The sequence below is a fragment of the Carassius carassius genome, chromosome 2, assembly GCF_963082965.1.
Source record: "Carassius carassius chromosome 2, fCarCar2.1, whole genome shotgun sequence".
NCBI classification, from domain to species: Eukaryota; Metazoa; Chordata; class Actinopteri; order Cypriniformes; family Cyprinidae; genus Carassius; species Carassius carassius.
Genome location: NC_081756.1, coordinates 37,678,232 through 37,691,758, shown reverse-complemented (window position 1 = coordinate 37,691,758; position 13,527 = coordinate 37,678,232). Strand labels below are relative to the sequence as shown.

The following is a 13,527-nucleotide window of genomic DNA, read 5'->3' as shown; positions in this document are numbered from 1 at the left end:
ATTGACTTTTTCATTGAGACTAACAAAACTGTATCAGTCTCTGCTTGTCTTTTATGGGAGACATTCAAAGCGTTTATTCGTGGCAGAATAATTTCTTTTAGTGCTCACTTAGCTAAGGTTAGAAAATCTTGTCAGCAAGAGCTTATCCGTTCAATCCTAGAGGTGGAAAGCCAGTATTCCAGCGATCCCAAACTCGATCTTAGTTGAAACGTTTGAAGTTGCTAACTGAATTTGATTTGCTTTCAACAAATAAAGCAGAATATTTACTTAAAAGAACTAAAGCCACTTATTATGAACGTGGGGAAAGAGCAGGCCGTCTTTTTTTTCCCAGCTTAAACATCAGTCCGCATCCCGCTTTATTACACAGATTTATGATAACCATTCTAATAAGCTTGTTACTGATCCTCAAAAAAATAACTCTTGTCTCCTTTTATTCCAGTCTCTATACTTCTCAACCTCCTTCTGATGTTTCCTTTATGGAGTCTTTTTTACATAATTCAAATATACCTGCTATTAATACATTAATACAGGAGACATTGGATGAACCTCTTCGATTAGATGAAATCACCACTTGCATTGGTCTTATGCAGTGTAACAAGGCACCAGGGCCTGATGGCTTCCCCTTAGATTTTTATAAGAAATTTTCAGTGCAGTTAGCCCCCTTATTGTTTGATATATACGAGGAGTCGTTTGAGTACGGTTTTCTCCCTGCCTCATTGAATCAAGCATCTATCTCCCTTCTATTAAAAAAAAAATAAAGACCCAACTTTATGCAGTAGCTATAGACCTATCAGTTTATTGAATGCCGACGTAAAAATTCTAGCAAAGGTGCTGCCAAAGCGCATAGATCTGTGTCTTCCTGATATTATATCTGAGGATCAGGCGGAGTTTATTAGGGGACGTCAGATGTCATCTAATATCCGGCGTTTGCTAAACATTCTTTTTAGTCCATCTCTTTCTACTAAGTCTGAAATGATCATTTCCCTTGATGCTGAAAAAGCATTTGATCGTGTCGAATGGAATTATTTGTTCACTGCATTAAAAAAATTTGGCTTCGGAAATAATATTATTTCATGGATTCGCCTCCAGTGTTTCCCAAAGAATTAGATTCTATTTGCGGTGGTGTGGTGTTTCGGGACCGGGGACCGGGGAAGGGGAGGGGGGGGGGGAGTTGTTAAGTTAAATATATTATACTATACACATACACACACACGCATATATATATATATATATATATATATATATATATATATATGTATATGTATATATATGTATATGTATATATGTATGTATATGTGTATATATATATATATGTGTATATATATATATGTATATATATGTATATATATATATGTATATATATATATATATACACATATACATACATATATATATATATGTGTGTATATATATATATATATATATACACACACACACATACATACATACATACATACATACATACATATACATACACCGATACATACACTCACAGACTCAGACACACACAGGCTCACACACACACCAAACTGGACCTGGAGGTGGACACACACAGACTCTGACACACACACACACACACACACACACAAACCTGGAGATTGAGGTGGACAAAAACCAACACACACCAACCTGAACCTGGAGATGATAATAATATAATGTCTAGTCTGGTGGCTGTGATATATATATAAACCTACCAACATCTGTTGCCATGATTTTTGGAATGACTGATCGCGAGAGGAAAAAAATGATGTTTTAGTCGCATAACATCGGTTAATGGAAACAGCGTCATTTCGCAATAGTTGTTTATCGATATTTAGAAAAAAAACACAAGTTTTGCGCGAATCTGTAATGGAAACGCGACAGCACTTAACATAGACTAACTTCTCAGAGTTATGTTGAGCAACAGTGTTCATTACTAACCATTCAACTCCGGATTGATTCTGGAATCTTCGCTGGGGGAATAAGCATTAAGCACCGGGAACAATCCGTCCTCTAACTAACGCATGCTCATGTTTTGATTCAGATCGTGTTCAAAGAGGAGGGGCTAGTCGTGCATGCCTACGTTGTCAGTTTGTGAGAGGGAGGGAGCAAGCAGCACGCAGCTCTACAATAAAATACAATTGTACCCATATTAAATAGTTTAAAAATCTGAATCAATCCGTGGCGGTCAGCGTTGATATTGTGGCGGGCCGCCACAAATTAATGAATGTATGGGAAACCCTGGCCTCTTATACACTTCTCCCTCTGCAAGTGTTAAAACTAATGCTGATAGTTCATCATTCTTTCCCCTCTTCCGCGGGAGACGGCAGGGTTGCCCTCTCTCTCTCCTCTGCTCTTTGCCTTAGCCATTGAGCCTCTTTCTATCACCTTAAAAACATCTCCGTCTATATCTGGGATTCATAGGGGTAGCCTGCCCCTTTCTCTAGTAGGAAGAGTGGAGACCATTAAAATGAATGTTTTGCCACGACTTTTATTTCTCTTTCAGTCTCTCCCTCTTTTTCTACCTAAATCTTTTTTTTAAATGCTTAGAAAAAATTCTCTCTTCATTCATTTGGGCAGGTAAGAATCCTAAGGTTAATAGATCTATCCTTTCCACGAAACAAATGTGATGGAGGTTTAGCCCTGCCTAATTTTATTTTTTATTACTGGTCCGCTAATATTTCTAAGATTTTCTTATGGTGTAATGCGCCGGAGGTCAACTGGTGCACTCTAGAAGCTACTTCTTGCCTTTCTTCTTCCCTCCCTGCACTGGTTTTTGCTCCTTTTGTCTCTGCATCTCTAGTTATACTAAAAATCCTATTGTGTTATCGACATTAAAAATTTGGAAACAATTTCGACAACATTTTCATTACAACATTTTCATCACTATCCATCTCAAGTCCTATTTTCAATAATCATTTGTTTTTGCACCCAGGTATTGTTCACACCTTTAAAAGATGGCGCGATAAGGGCATAGTTTGTTTTTCAGATCTTACTTCCAAATTTAACTTGCACCCTACAGGTTTGTTCAGGTATTTTCAACTCCGTAATTTTGTCAAAACCAACTTCCCCAGTTTCCCTCTATTAGCAGAAAAATCTCTGCTTGAGAAATTGTCAACTTCTACAGGTGGTAGTCGTATATCCTCTATTCATGCTATGTTACTCTCATCTAGTACATCTTCTCTTAACTGCTTGAAGATAACTTGGGAGAATGAATTGCAAATCCAGTTATCGCAAGAGCTATGGTCTGAGGCTCTTGCTAGAGTTAACTCTACCACTGTATGTGCTCGACTAAGTCTCATTCAGCTAAAAGTCTTTCATCGAATTCATTTGACCAAAGCTAGACTTCATAAATTGTTCCCACAAACAGAAGACTCCTGTACCAGATGCTCCTTCTCTCCCGCTGATCACACTCATACGTTCTTTAGCTGCCCAAAATTGGCCTCATTTTGGGCTTCTTTTTTTACTTCATGTCTAGGGCTCTGGATGTTTCTTTGTCTCCATTTCCCATAGTTGCCATCTTCGGCGTTTCTCACTTGTCTTCTATCACAAGGCAGAAAGCAGAGGTTATTGCCTTTGCCTCTCTGATAGCTAGAAGGTGCATCTTGTTGCATTGGAAGTGTCCAGCCCCTCCCTCAAATACCTCTTGGCTAAAGGATCTGATGTCATTCCTTTCACTTGAAAAATTGAAATATTCTACTCAGGGCTCAATTGATACATTTTATAAAATTTGGAACCCTATTCTAAATCTTTATGAAGCTATGTCTTCTCTAGATTCTGACTGATTTTATAAATCATGAGTATGTAAACATTGAACTGATTTTTGATCCAGTATATGTGTGCACTGTTTTGGATGCATATCTGTATGTATGTTTATTTCTTTCTCTCTCCTTTTTTTTTTTTTTTTTTTTTTTTTTTTTTTTTTTACTATGTGCATCTTTAGTATAATTGTATACAAAGACTGTTGATATTTTCTAATCCTCCTGGGGGGGTTCTTAGGGTGGGGAGTGGGCGGTGGCTACGTTGAAATGTGTAAAAAGGAAAAAGTGCAGACAATGTTTTCTCTTTTATGACTGTTTGTTTTTTATTTTGTCTGTATAATAAAAAAAAAACTTGTAAAAAAGAAAAGTCGCTATGAGTTAGCCTTTCTTCCAAAGACTGAAATCATTCGTTGAAAGATCTAAACTCCTGGGAGAAATCGGCAGAGAACTTACTTAACTGATGTGAAAGCCCACTTATAGCTGCCAGCAGGACCCTGCTATCATTGTGGGACTTGCTGGTTTCAACCGAGCGCTGACCTCCCGCTCTCTCTCATGAGGCCAATAAGGAAGTGACTAAAACTGCAATTCATCGACTCGCCGCTTGAGGCTGGCTGCAAAAGGGAGTCAGTCCCATAGACTCCATGTTAAAATGCCCAACTTTACTGCAGAAAAAAACATGTTTACAGCCTGGTACAAAAAAATTTTGCCCTTCATGACAGCTGTGAGGGGGGTGATTTTTTTTTTTATAACCCATCCGTTTAAATTATATTTAGACTTAAAATTCTGCATAATAAAAGGCGTGGTCACTTGAGTGACCGGTGGATTGCCGCTGCTCACACTGCCATTGGGCTAGGTGGGCATGGCTTCAGCAAGTAGCTCCCACCTTTTTGCCCATTTTGGTTGTCCGGAAGAGTCACGCGGTGACGCGCTGCCAAGATGGCGACGGCCCGCTCTGTACACTTTAGGGTTAAAAAACCAGGCGGCAAGGAAGTCGACATGTATGGAGCCATGAATGAAAATAGTAAGAACATTTTGTAATAGTTATTTTTTTTATATACATGGTCTCTTTTCTGACACTGTAAAGCTGCTTTGGCACAATCAATATTGTTTAAAGCACTATAAAAATAATGTTGACTTGACTTGAAATTTACTGTGTCCAGTTCTTCATACGTCGCTAACTCCGTTAGCTGGATTAGATTTTTGACGATTTGGCTTGATCTTGGATCAGTTGGTTCTTCGAAGCTCATCCCAGATGTCATAGCAACAGGTCCGTAAGATTAAACCTGCTAATACAAGAGTATCCTACTGATCTAGGGACAATAATAAAAATAATAAAAATAATTTATTGATAATATAATAATTTTGTGTAGTCTTTAATACTATAGACACTGAAATATATATGTCAAAATAATTACTTCATAATTGTATTAGCCTTACATGCTATAAAGATAATGTAGAGTTGTGCATTAATTTGAGTGATTACAGCTATTATGGGAGTTGCTTGATGGAGCACAGGAGATGCAGATAACATGGTCTTGACCCTTAAGAAAATTGTATTAATGCTGTCACGTAACAAATCTGTTCAAATGTAAAATTAAATGAACTGCTAATTACTACATTGAAATGAAAATGTAAAGCCTTTACAAATAACATATATATAGTTATGTTCGCTAGGCTGTTTCCTTATAAAAGTCCAGATATTTGTCAAGTTTTTTATCAGGTGTCTTTTTTTAATTATATGATGTCATTACGTTGCTGTCTAGCCGTCAGCCAGTCGCTGCGTTGCTGATCATGGTTTCGAGTATCGATACATAACCCCTTTTAAACCAACCCATGAATGCACAATTATCTCTGATAACTCAATCAAGCCATACTAATCATCAACAGCAGGTACGTTCGAAGAACTGAATTAAACAGATCCTGATTAGCATGATATCATCTTGGATGTGACATTTCATCATGGATGTAATGACCCACGTACGAAAAACGGGCCCCTGGCTAGCCAGCTAAATCGGCTTCATTGTATAGGCCCTGGTTTCTGTCTATTCTTTAGTACCTTACATAATAAATAATTGCATAATTTTTACCCTAAATACACTGACTATATCCACTGTTTCCAGTGGGAGCTAAATGGTATGCACAATAGGACATTATTCACCATTAACTAAATGATTTTCACCGCCCACAACATCTCTATGTGTTTAGACTCCATTTGATGAATGTAGGCAAACATACAGTGTACCTTGCAATTCTACATTTACCTTGTTTTATTCCTCCCATGAATCCATAATGGAGAGCACATAACGTCACAACTTAGTGTCAAATCTGCCACAACATCTCTCACTATTGATGCTCCGATTGTTGCATGTAAGCAAACAGACCATACAGTTTTACATTTATTTAGCTATTTGCCACCTTACCTTTATATTTTATTCCTCCCTTTAAACCAAAATGGAGCACGCAGCACCGAAGCGTCATGCCTGCCACAACATGTCTCTCTGTTTACACTCAGATTGATGCACATTAGCAACCAGACAGTCTAGTTATATTTATCTATTTTTGCAGTGACTGGTTGAGTGGCAACTGCCTCTAGTGGTAACTGGTCTAGTGGCAGGTCTCCATGGCAGCTCCCCCTACCACGCAAAGATTTTAAGTTTACTAAAATATTTGGAAAAAATTTAATAGTTTTGCTACATTTGCTCAATGTGAAAGCATTCTCTTGATTGTGTATGACAATGTGAATAATTAAAATGCTTAATTATAATTTATAATGGAATTGTGTTTATACTTTTATTGTAGATTGTTCAGGAATGTGGAAATGTCAGTGACTTATTTTGCCGGGTCATATTTACAGGATGTTTTCTCTTCACGCTCTGACACCTGAGCACTGGTGGAGTGATGGAGTAGTTTACCCTAAACTCTCCTGGCTCTGTACTAAACTCTTGCCTAAACTATCACGCTGGGCTCTGGAGAGCAAGACCAGTGAGTTTAAGAGTACCCTTTCGCTCATACCTGTGGAGAAATATGGTATCCTCTACCACCAGCTGAAAGAAAAATACAAAGCATTAGTAAAGGTGAGGACAGATTTATTTATTTATTTTTTTGTTCATTTAATCTCGACTGTGCCTTAGGGAAAGCCACGACTTTTCCCGGTGGGCAGGTCAAATTTATTTTTGCATGGAGTTCCCAGTCTGTCTTCATTAGTTTTCTGTCTTGACTAATAAATTATTACACAGAACTTTTGAACAAAGTTAGTAAAGGGTATATCAAAATCAATCATCTGGAAGACTCATCAGTCATCTTTTGACCTCTGCATGATTCTTACCTGTGATGTGTATAATTTTGTAAGAAGATTGTTGAAATACTTTCTAATATCAAAACTGTAACTGTAAATAAGCCACTTGTTTGAAATGTGAACTGAACTCTATGTGGTGCTATCAAAAAACCAAGAGGGTCTGGCTACAGACTTGCACTCTAATACACTTGCGCTTCCGCTAGCAACGTCACTTGCAGTCTTTATTTTTTACTTTTTGTTTGAATCTCTTAACGTTTTACAGTAACAGTAGCAGATGATGAAGTCAAGAAAAAAGAAACCAAATTACAGTGTCACTTGCAATCGCCACTTGCACTCTCCGCTACCTGCCATGTCACTTGCAGTGGACACAAATCGTGCGTGTTACTAATGAAGACAAGAAGCTTTTGTGGTGATTAAACAATTAAAATGAAATTAGTACAATAACGTACAGGGCTTTGCAAGAAAAAGACGAGATCTGCAAATCCGTGGCCAGAACATCAGAATATACACATCCGCAAAATCTCTTGTAGGGGTGCTCCGATTGATCGGCTACCAATCACAACCTCTCTTAAAAAGTCTGATCTCATAAAAACGATGTTAAGCTGATGCCGTAGGAGGTTTGGCCCGCATGCAGCGGCAGTGTTGCAGTCTCTGTCCAGCACCGGTGAAATAATTATAATGCTTTAGGTGAGTTAAAATTCATATTTCTTCATTAAATAACTGATAATGTAATTTTAAACAAGTTTCTGTGAGACATCATTTCACAAACGGCATGAGCGAATCTCCGCTCGTTCTCTCTCAAAAAGCAAATGGCTTCAAATCACATTGCGCCTGCAATATAAGTGAGCTGCACGCTGCAGTTGACACGGGAATTGATTGGATCGGCAGATACTGCTTTCTGTGATAGGCGATCGGCCTCAAAAATCCTGATCGGAACACCCGTAATTACTTGCTAAGCGTTTTCCACCTGTAGATAAACAAACACTTAACATGGCTTAATTTATTAAGATACTATTAAAATATAAAATTATATATACATAGTTTATTGATAATGAATTTGTAGTATTTTCCTCCAATACCTCAAAACAGGTGAGCTCTGGGTTCTGGGCTCGTCTGCTTGCCTGTTGAGTTGATTCTTTTAAAATTACCGAATGCAATTGTACTGATATTCGCTTTCACCAACCTAGGGAGGCGAAATAGTGTAGTGATGGGTACTCGCGTGACGCTATGATATTTGGATCACGTGTCACTTAAAGGGTTAGTTCACCCAATAATCAAAATTATGTCATTAATAACGCACTCCATTCATCTTCGGAACACAGTTTAAGATATTTTAGATTTAGTCCGAGAGCTCTCAGTCCCACCATTGAAACTGTGTGCACGGTATACTGTCCATGTCCAGAAAGGTAAGAAAAACATCATCAAAGTAGGCCATGTGACCTCAGAGGGTCAGTTAGAATATTTTGAAGCATCGAAAATACATTTTGGTCCAAAAATAGCAAAAACTACAACTTAATTCAGCATTGTCTTCTCTTGCAGTTTAGTGATATCGGGTTTGCGAACGAATCATTCGATGTAACCGGATCTTCTTGAACCAGTTCACCAAATCGAACTGAATAGTTTAAAACCGTTCGCGTCTCCAATAAGCATTAATCTATTAAGCTGTTAACTTTTTTTTAATGTGGCTGACACTCCCTCTGAGTTAAAACAAACCAACATCCCGGAGTAATTCATTTACTCAAACAGTACACTGACTGAACTGCTGTAAAGAGAGAACTGAAGATGAACGCCGAGCCAGATAACGAACAAAAGATTGACTCGTTCTTGAGTCAAGAACAGTTTCTGTCAGACGCGTCCGATTCGAGAACCGAGGAGATGATGATACTGCGCCTGTGTTGTCTGATTCAGCGTGAAGCAGAATGACACACAGAGTGTCTGAACCAAACTGTTTTTTTTTTTTGGTGATTGATTCTGAACTGATTCTGTGCTAATGTTATGAGCCCAGGTAAACCGAAGGCTTGAATCAAGGGCAATCATCACAAATGATGTCATTAAGTCGAGCGCAAAAGAACCGGTGAACCGTTTTCTTCAACGGTTTCTGGTGATCCAAAAAAACCGATGCAACCGGTTCTTGAATCGAGACGAGTCAATCTTTCGTTCGTTATCTGGCTTGGCTCGGTGTTCATCTTCAGTTCTGTCTTCACAGGAGTTCAGTCAGTGTACTGTTTGAGTACATGAATTACTCCGGGATATTGGTTTATATCCGGGAGGGATTGTCAGCCACGTTAAAAAAAGTTAACAGCTTAAGTCATTTGTGGATTAATGCTTATTGGAGATGCAAACAGTTTCAAACGATTCAGTTCGATGTGGTGAACTGGTTCAAGAAGATCCGGTTCCATCGAGTGATTCGTTCGCGAACCGGATATCACTAAACTGCAGTGTTCTGAAATCTCACAAGAGATCTGTTATTGCCTCTTCCCTCACGGACCTGAGGTTCAGAATGTTGGTGATCTGTAGCAGTCCTTTCCTTGACAGGACTCAGACTCAGAACGGAAGTTGATCTGTTGCAGTCTTACCTTCAGAAGCCGGAGACACAGAACATTTGTTGATCTGTTAGTGACTCCTGGATGTGTCAGAGACTCAGAACTTGTTCTGTTGGTGTCTCTCCCTGATAGGACTCTGACTCAGAACCGGTGTAGCTGTTATTGCCTCTTCCCTCTCAGGACTCAGACTCCGTACAAGGAGTGTCTTTTGGCAAGGTACATTTATCTCTTTTCGATGAGGAGGAGATTGCAATCTGGTGCGTCTCCATTTCCAGGCTGTGATTGGCAGTTTCCATCAGAGTGGGGGGACACAGTCAAAGTCAAAGTCACCTTTATTTATATAGCGCTTTAAACAAAATACATTGCGTCAAAGCAACTGAACAACATTCATTAGGAAAACAGTGTCAATAATGCAAAAATTATAGTTAAAGGCAGTTCATCATTGGATTCAGTTATGTCATCTCTGTTCAGTTAAATAGTGTCTGTGCATTTATTTGCAATCAAGTCAACGATATCACTGTAGATGAAGTGTCCCCAACTAAGCAAGCCAGAGGCGACAGCGGCAAGGAACCGAAACTCCATCGGTGACAGAATGGAGAAAAAAACCTTGGGAGAAACCAGGCTCAGTTGGGGGGCCAGTTCTCCTCTGACCAGACGAAACCAGTAGTTCAATTCCAGGCTGCAGCAAAGTCAGATTGTGCAGAAGAATCATCTGTTTCCTGTGGTCTTGTCCTGGTGCTCCTCTGAGACAAGGTCTTTACAGGGGATCTGTATCTGGGGCTCTAGTTGTCCTGGTCTCCACTGTCTTTCAGGGATGTAGAGGTCCTTTCTAGGTGCTGATCCAGCATCTGGTCTGGATACGTACTGGATCCGGGTGACTGCAGTGACCCTCTGATCTGGATACAGACTGGATCTGGTGGCTACGGTGACCTCGGAACAAGAGAGAAACAGACAAATATTAGCGTAGATGCCATTCTTCTAATGATGTAGCAAGTACATAGGGTGTTATGGGAAGTGTTTCCGGTTCCGGTTTACCTAATTAATGCAGCCTAAAAATCCGTTAACGGATTTGGATAATAAAAGCATATTAGTATGTTATGTGTATCCCAGGTTAAAGAGATGGGACTTTAATCTAGATTTAAACTGCAAGAGTGTGTCTGCCTCCCGAACAATGTTAGGTAGGTTATTCCAGAGTTTGGGCGCCAAATAGGAAAAGGATCTGCCGCCCGCAGCTGATTTTGATATTCTAGGTATTATCAAATTGCCTGAGTTTTGAGAACGTAGCGGACGTAGAGGATTATAATGTAAAAGGAGCTCATTCAAATACTGAGGTGCTAAACCATTCAGGGCTTTATAAGTAATAAGCAATATTTTAAAATCTATGCGATGCTTGATAGGGAGCCAGTGCAGTGTTGACAGGACCGGGCTAATATGGTCATACTTCCTGGTTCTAGTAAGAACTCTTGCTCCTGCATTTTGGACTAGCTGTAGTTTTTTTACGAAGCGTGCAGAACAACCACCCAATAAAGCATTACAATAATCTAACCTTGAGGTCATAAATGCATGGATTAACATTTCTGCATTTGACATTGAGAGCATAGGCCATAATTTAGATATATTTTTGAGATGGAAAAATGCAGTTTTACAAATGCTAGAAACGTGGCTTTCTAAGGAAAGATTGCGATCAAATAGCACACCTAGGTTCCTAACTGACGACGAAGAATTGACAGAGCAACCATCAAGTCTTAGACAGTGTTCTAGGTTATTACAAGCAGAGTTTTTAGGTCCTATATTTAACACCTCTTTTTTTTCAGAATTTAGCAGTAAGAAATTACTCGTCATCCAGTTTTTTATATCGACTATGCAATCCATTAGTTTTTCAAATTGGTGTGTTTCACCGGGCTGCGAAGAAATATAGAGCTGAGTATCCTCAGCATAACAGTGAGAGCTAACACCATGTTTCCTGATGATATCTCCCAAGGGTAACATATAAAGCGTGAAGAGTAGCGGCCCTAGTACTGAGCCTAGAGGTACTCCATACTGCACTTGTGATCGATAGGATACATCTTCATTCACTGCTACGAACTGATGGCGGTCATATAAGTACGATTTAAACCATGCTAATGCACTTCCACTGATGCCAACAAAGTGTTCAAGTCTATGCAAAAGAATGTTGTGGTCAATTGTGTCAAACGCAGCACTAAGATCCAATAAAACTAATAGAGAGATACACCCACGATCAGATGATAAGAGCAGATCATTTGTAACTCTAAGGAGAGCAGTCTCAGTACTATGATACGGTCTAAATCCTGACTGGAAATCCTCACATATACCATTTTTCTCTAAGAAGGAATATAATTGTGTGGATACCACCTTTTCTAGTATCTTGGACAGAAAAGGGAGATTCGAGATTGGTCTATAATTAACTAGTTCTTTGGGGTCAAGTTGTGGTTTTTTGATGAGAGGCTTAATAACAGCCAGTTTGAAGGTTTTGGGGACATATCCTAATGACAATGAGGAATTAATAATAGTCAGAAGAGGATCTATGACTTCTGGAAGCACCTCTTTTAGGAGCTTAGATGGTATAGGGTCTAACATACATGTTGTTGGTTTAGATGATTTAACAAGTTTATACAATTCTTCCTCTCCTATGGTAGAGAATGAGTGGAACTGTTCCTCAGGGGGTCTATAGTGCACTGTCTGATGTGATACTGTAGCTGACGGCTGAATGGTTGCAATTTTATCTCTAATAGTATCGATTTTAGAAGTAAAGTAGTTCATAAAGTCATTACTGCTGTGGTGTTGGGAAATGTCAACACTTGTTGAGGCTTTATTTTTCGTTAATTTAGCCACTGTATTGAATAAATACCTGGGGTTATGTTTGTTTTCTTCTAAAAGAGAAGAAAAGTAATCGGATCTAGCAGTTTTTAATGCTTTTCTGTAGGATATGTTACTTTCCCACCAAGCAATACGAAATACCTCTAGTTTTGTTTTCCTCCAGCTGCGCTCCATTTTTCGGGCTGCTCTCTTTAGGGTGCGAGTATGCTCATTATACCATGGTGTCAAACTGTTTTCCTTAACCTTCCTTAAGCGTAAAGGAGCAACTTTATTTAAAGTGCTAGAAAAGAGAGAGTCCATAGTTTCTGTTACATCATCAAGTTGTTCTGAGGTTTTGGATATGCTAAGGAATTTTGATACATCAGGAAGATAACTTAAAAAGCAGTCTTTTGTGTTAGAAGTGATGGTTCTTCCATACTTGTAACAAGAAGTTGAATTTACAATTTTGGCTATATGAATTTTGCAAAGAACTAAATAATGATCTGAGATATCATCACTTGGCTGAATAATTTCAACACCATCAACATCAATTCCATGTGAAAGTATTAAATCTAGAGTATGATTTCGACAATGAGTAGGTCCTGAAACGTGTTGTCTAACACCAATAGAGTTCAGAATGTCTATAAATGCTGATCCCAATGCATCGTTTTCATTATCAACATGGATATTAAAATCACCAACTATTAAAACTTTATCTGCAGCCAGAACTAACTCGGATGTAAAATCACCAAACTCTTTAATAAAGTCTGTATGGTGCCCTGGTGGCCTGTATACAGTAGCCAGTACAAACATAACAGGGGATTTATCATTAACATTTGTTTCTCTGGATAATGTTATATGAAGCACCATTACTTCAAACGAGTTATACTTGTAGCCTGCCCTCTGAGAAATCCTGAAAACGTTGTTATAAATTGAAGCAACACCTCCACCTTTGCCTTTTAGACGTGGCTCATGTTTATAACAGTAATCTTGGGGGGTGGAAAGCGATCTGATATTCAATAAGCCAAGCTTTATCATTTGTTTATCCATATTGCTTCTGTTTTTTATTTGTTGAACCTCAATTAAATTGTTAATCTTAACTTGGTTTGGACGTTTTTTTGTTTTTTCTAGT

General features: G+C 38.7%; 1 protein-coding gene across 3 annotated transcripts in view; it reads left to right on the top strand.

The window, feature by feature from the left end:
* trmt44 (tRNA methyltransferase 44 homolog) overlaps window positions 1-13,527 on the top strand; it is a 163,665-nt gene that overhangs the window by 26,875 nt on the left and 123,263 nt on the right. For 2 of the 3 annotated variants that reach the window (XM_059515601.1, XM_059515592.1), the window contains exon 3: window positions 6,595-6,814. In XM_059515601.1, coding sequence (XP_059371584.1) covers window positions 6,595-6,814 — 220 coding nt within the window. Of the gene's footprint in view, window positions 1-6,539; window positions 6,815-13,527 lie in introns of all 3 variants that reach the window. The other variant, XM_059515610.1, reaches the window with a different exon arrangement.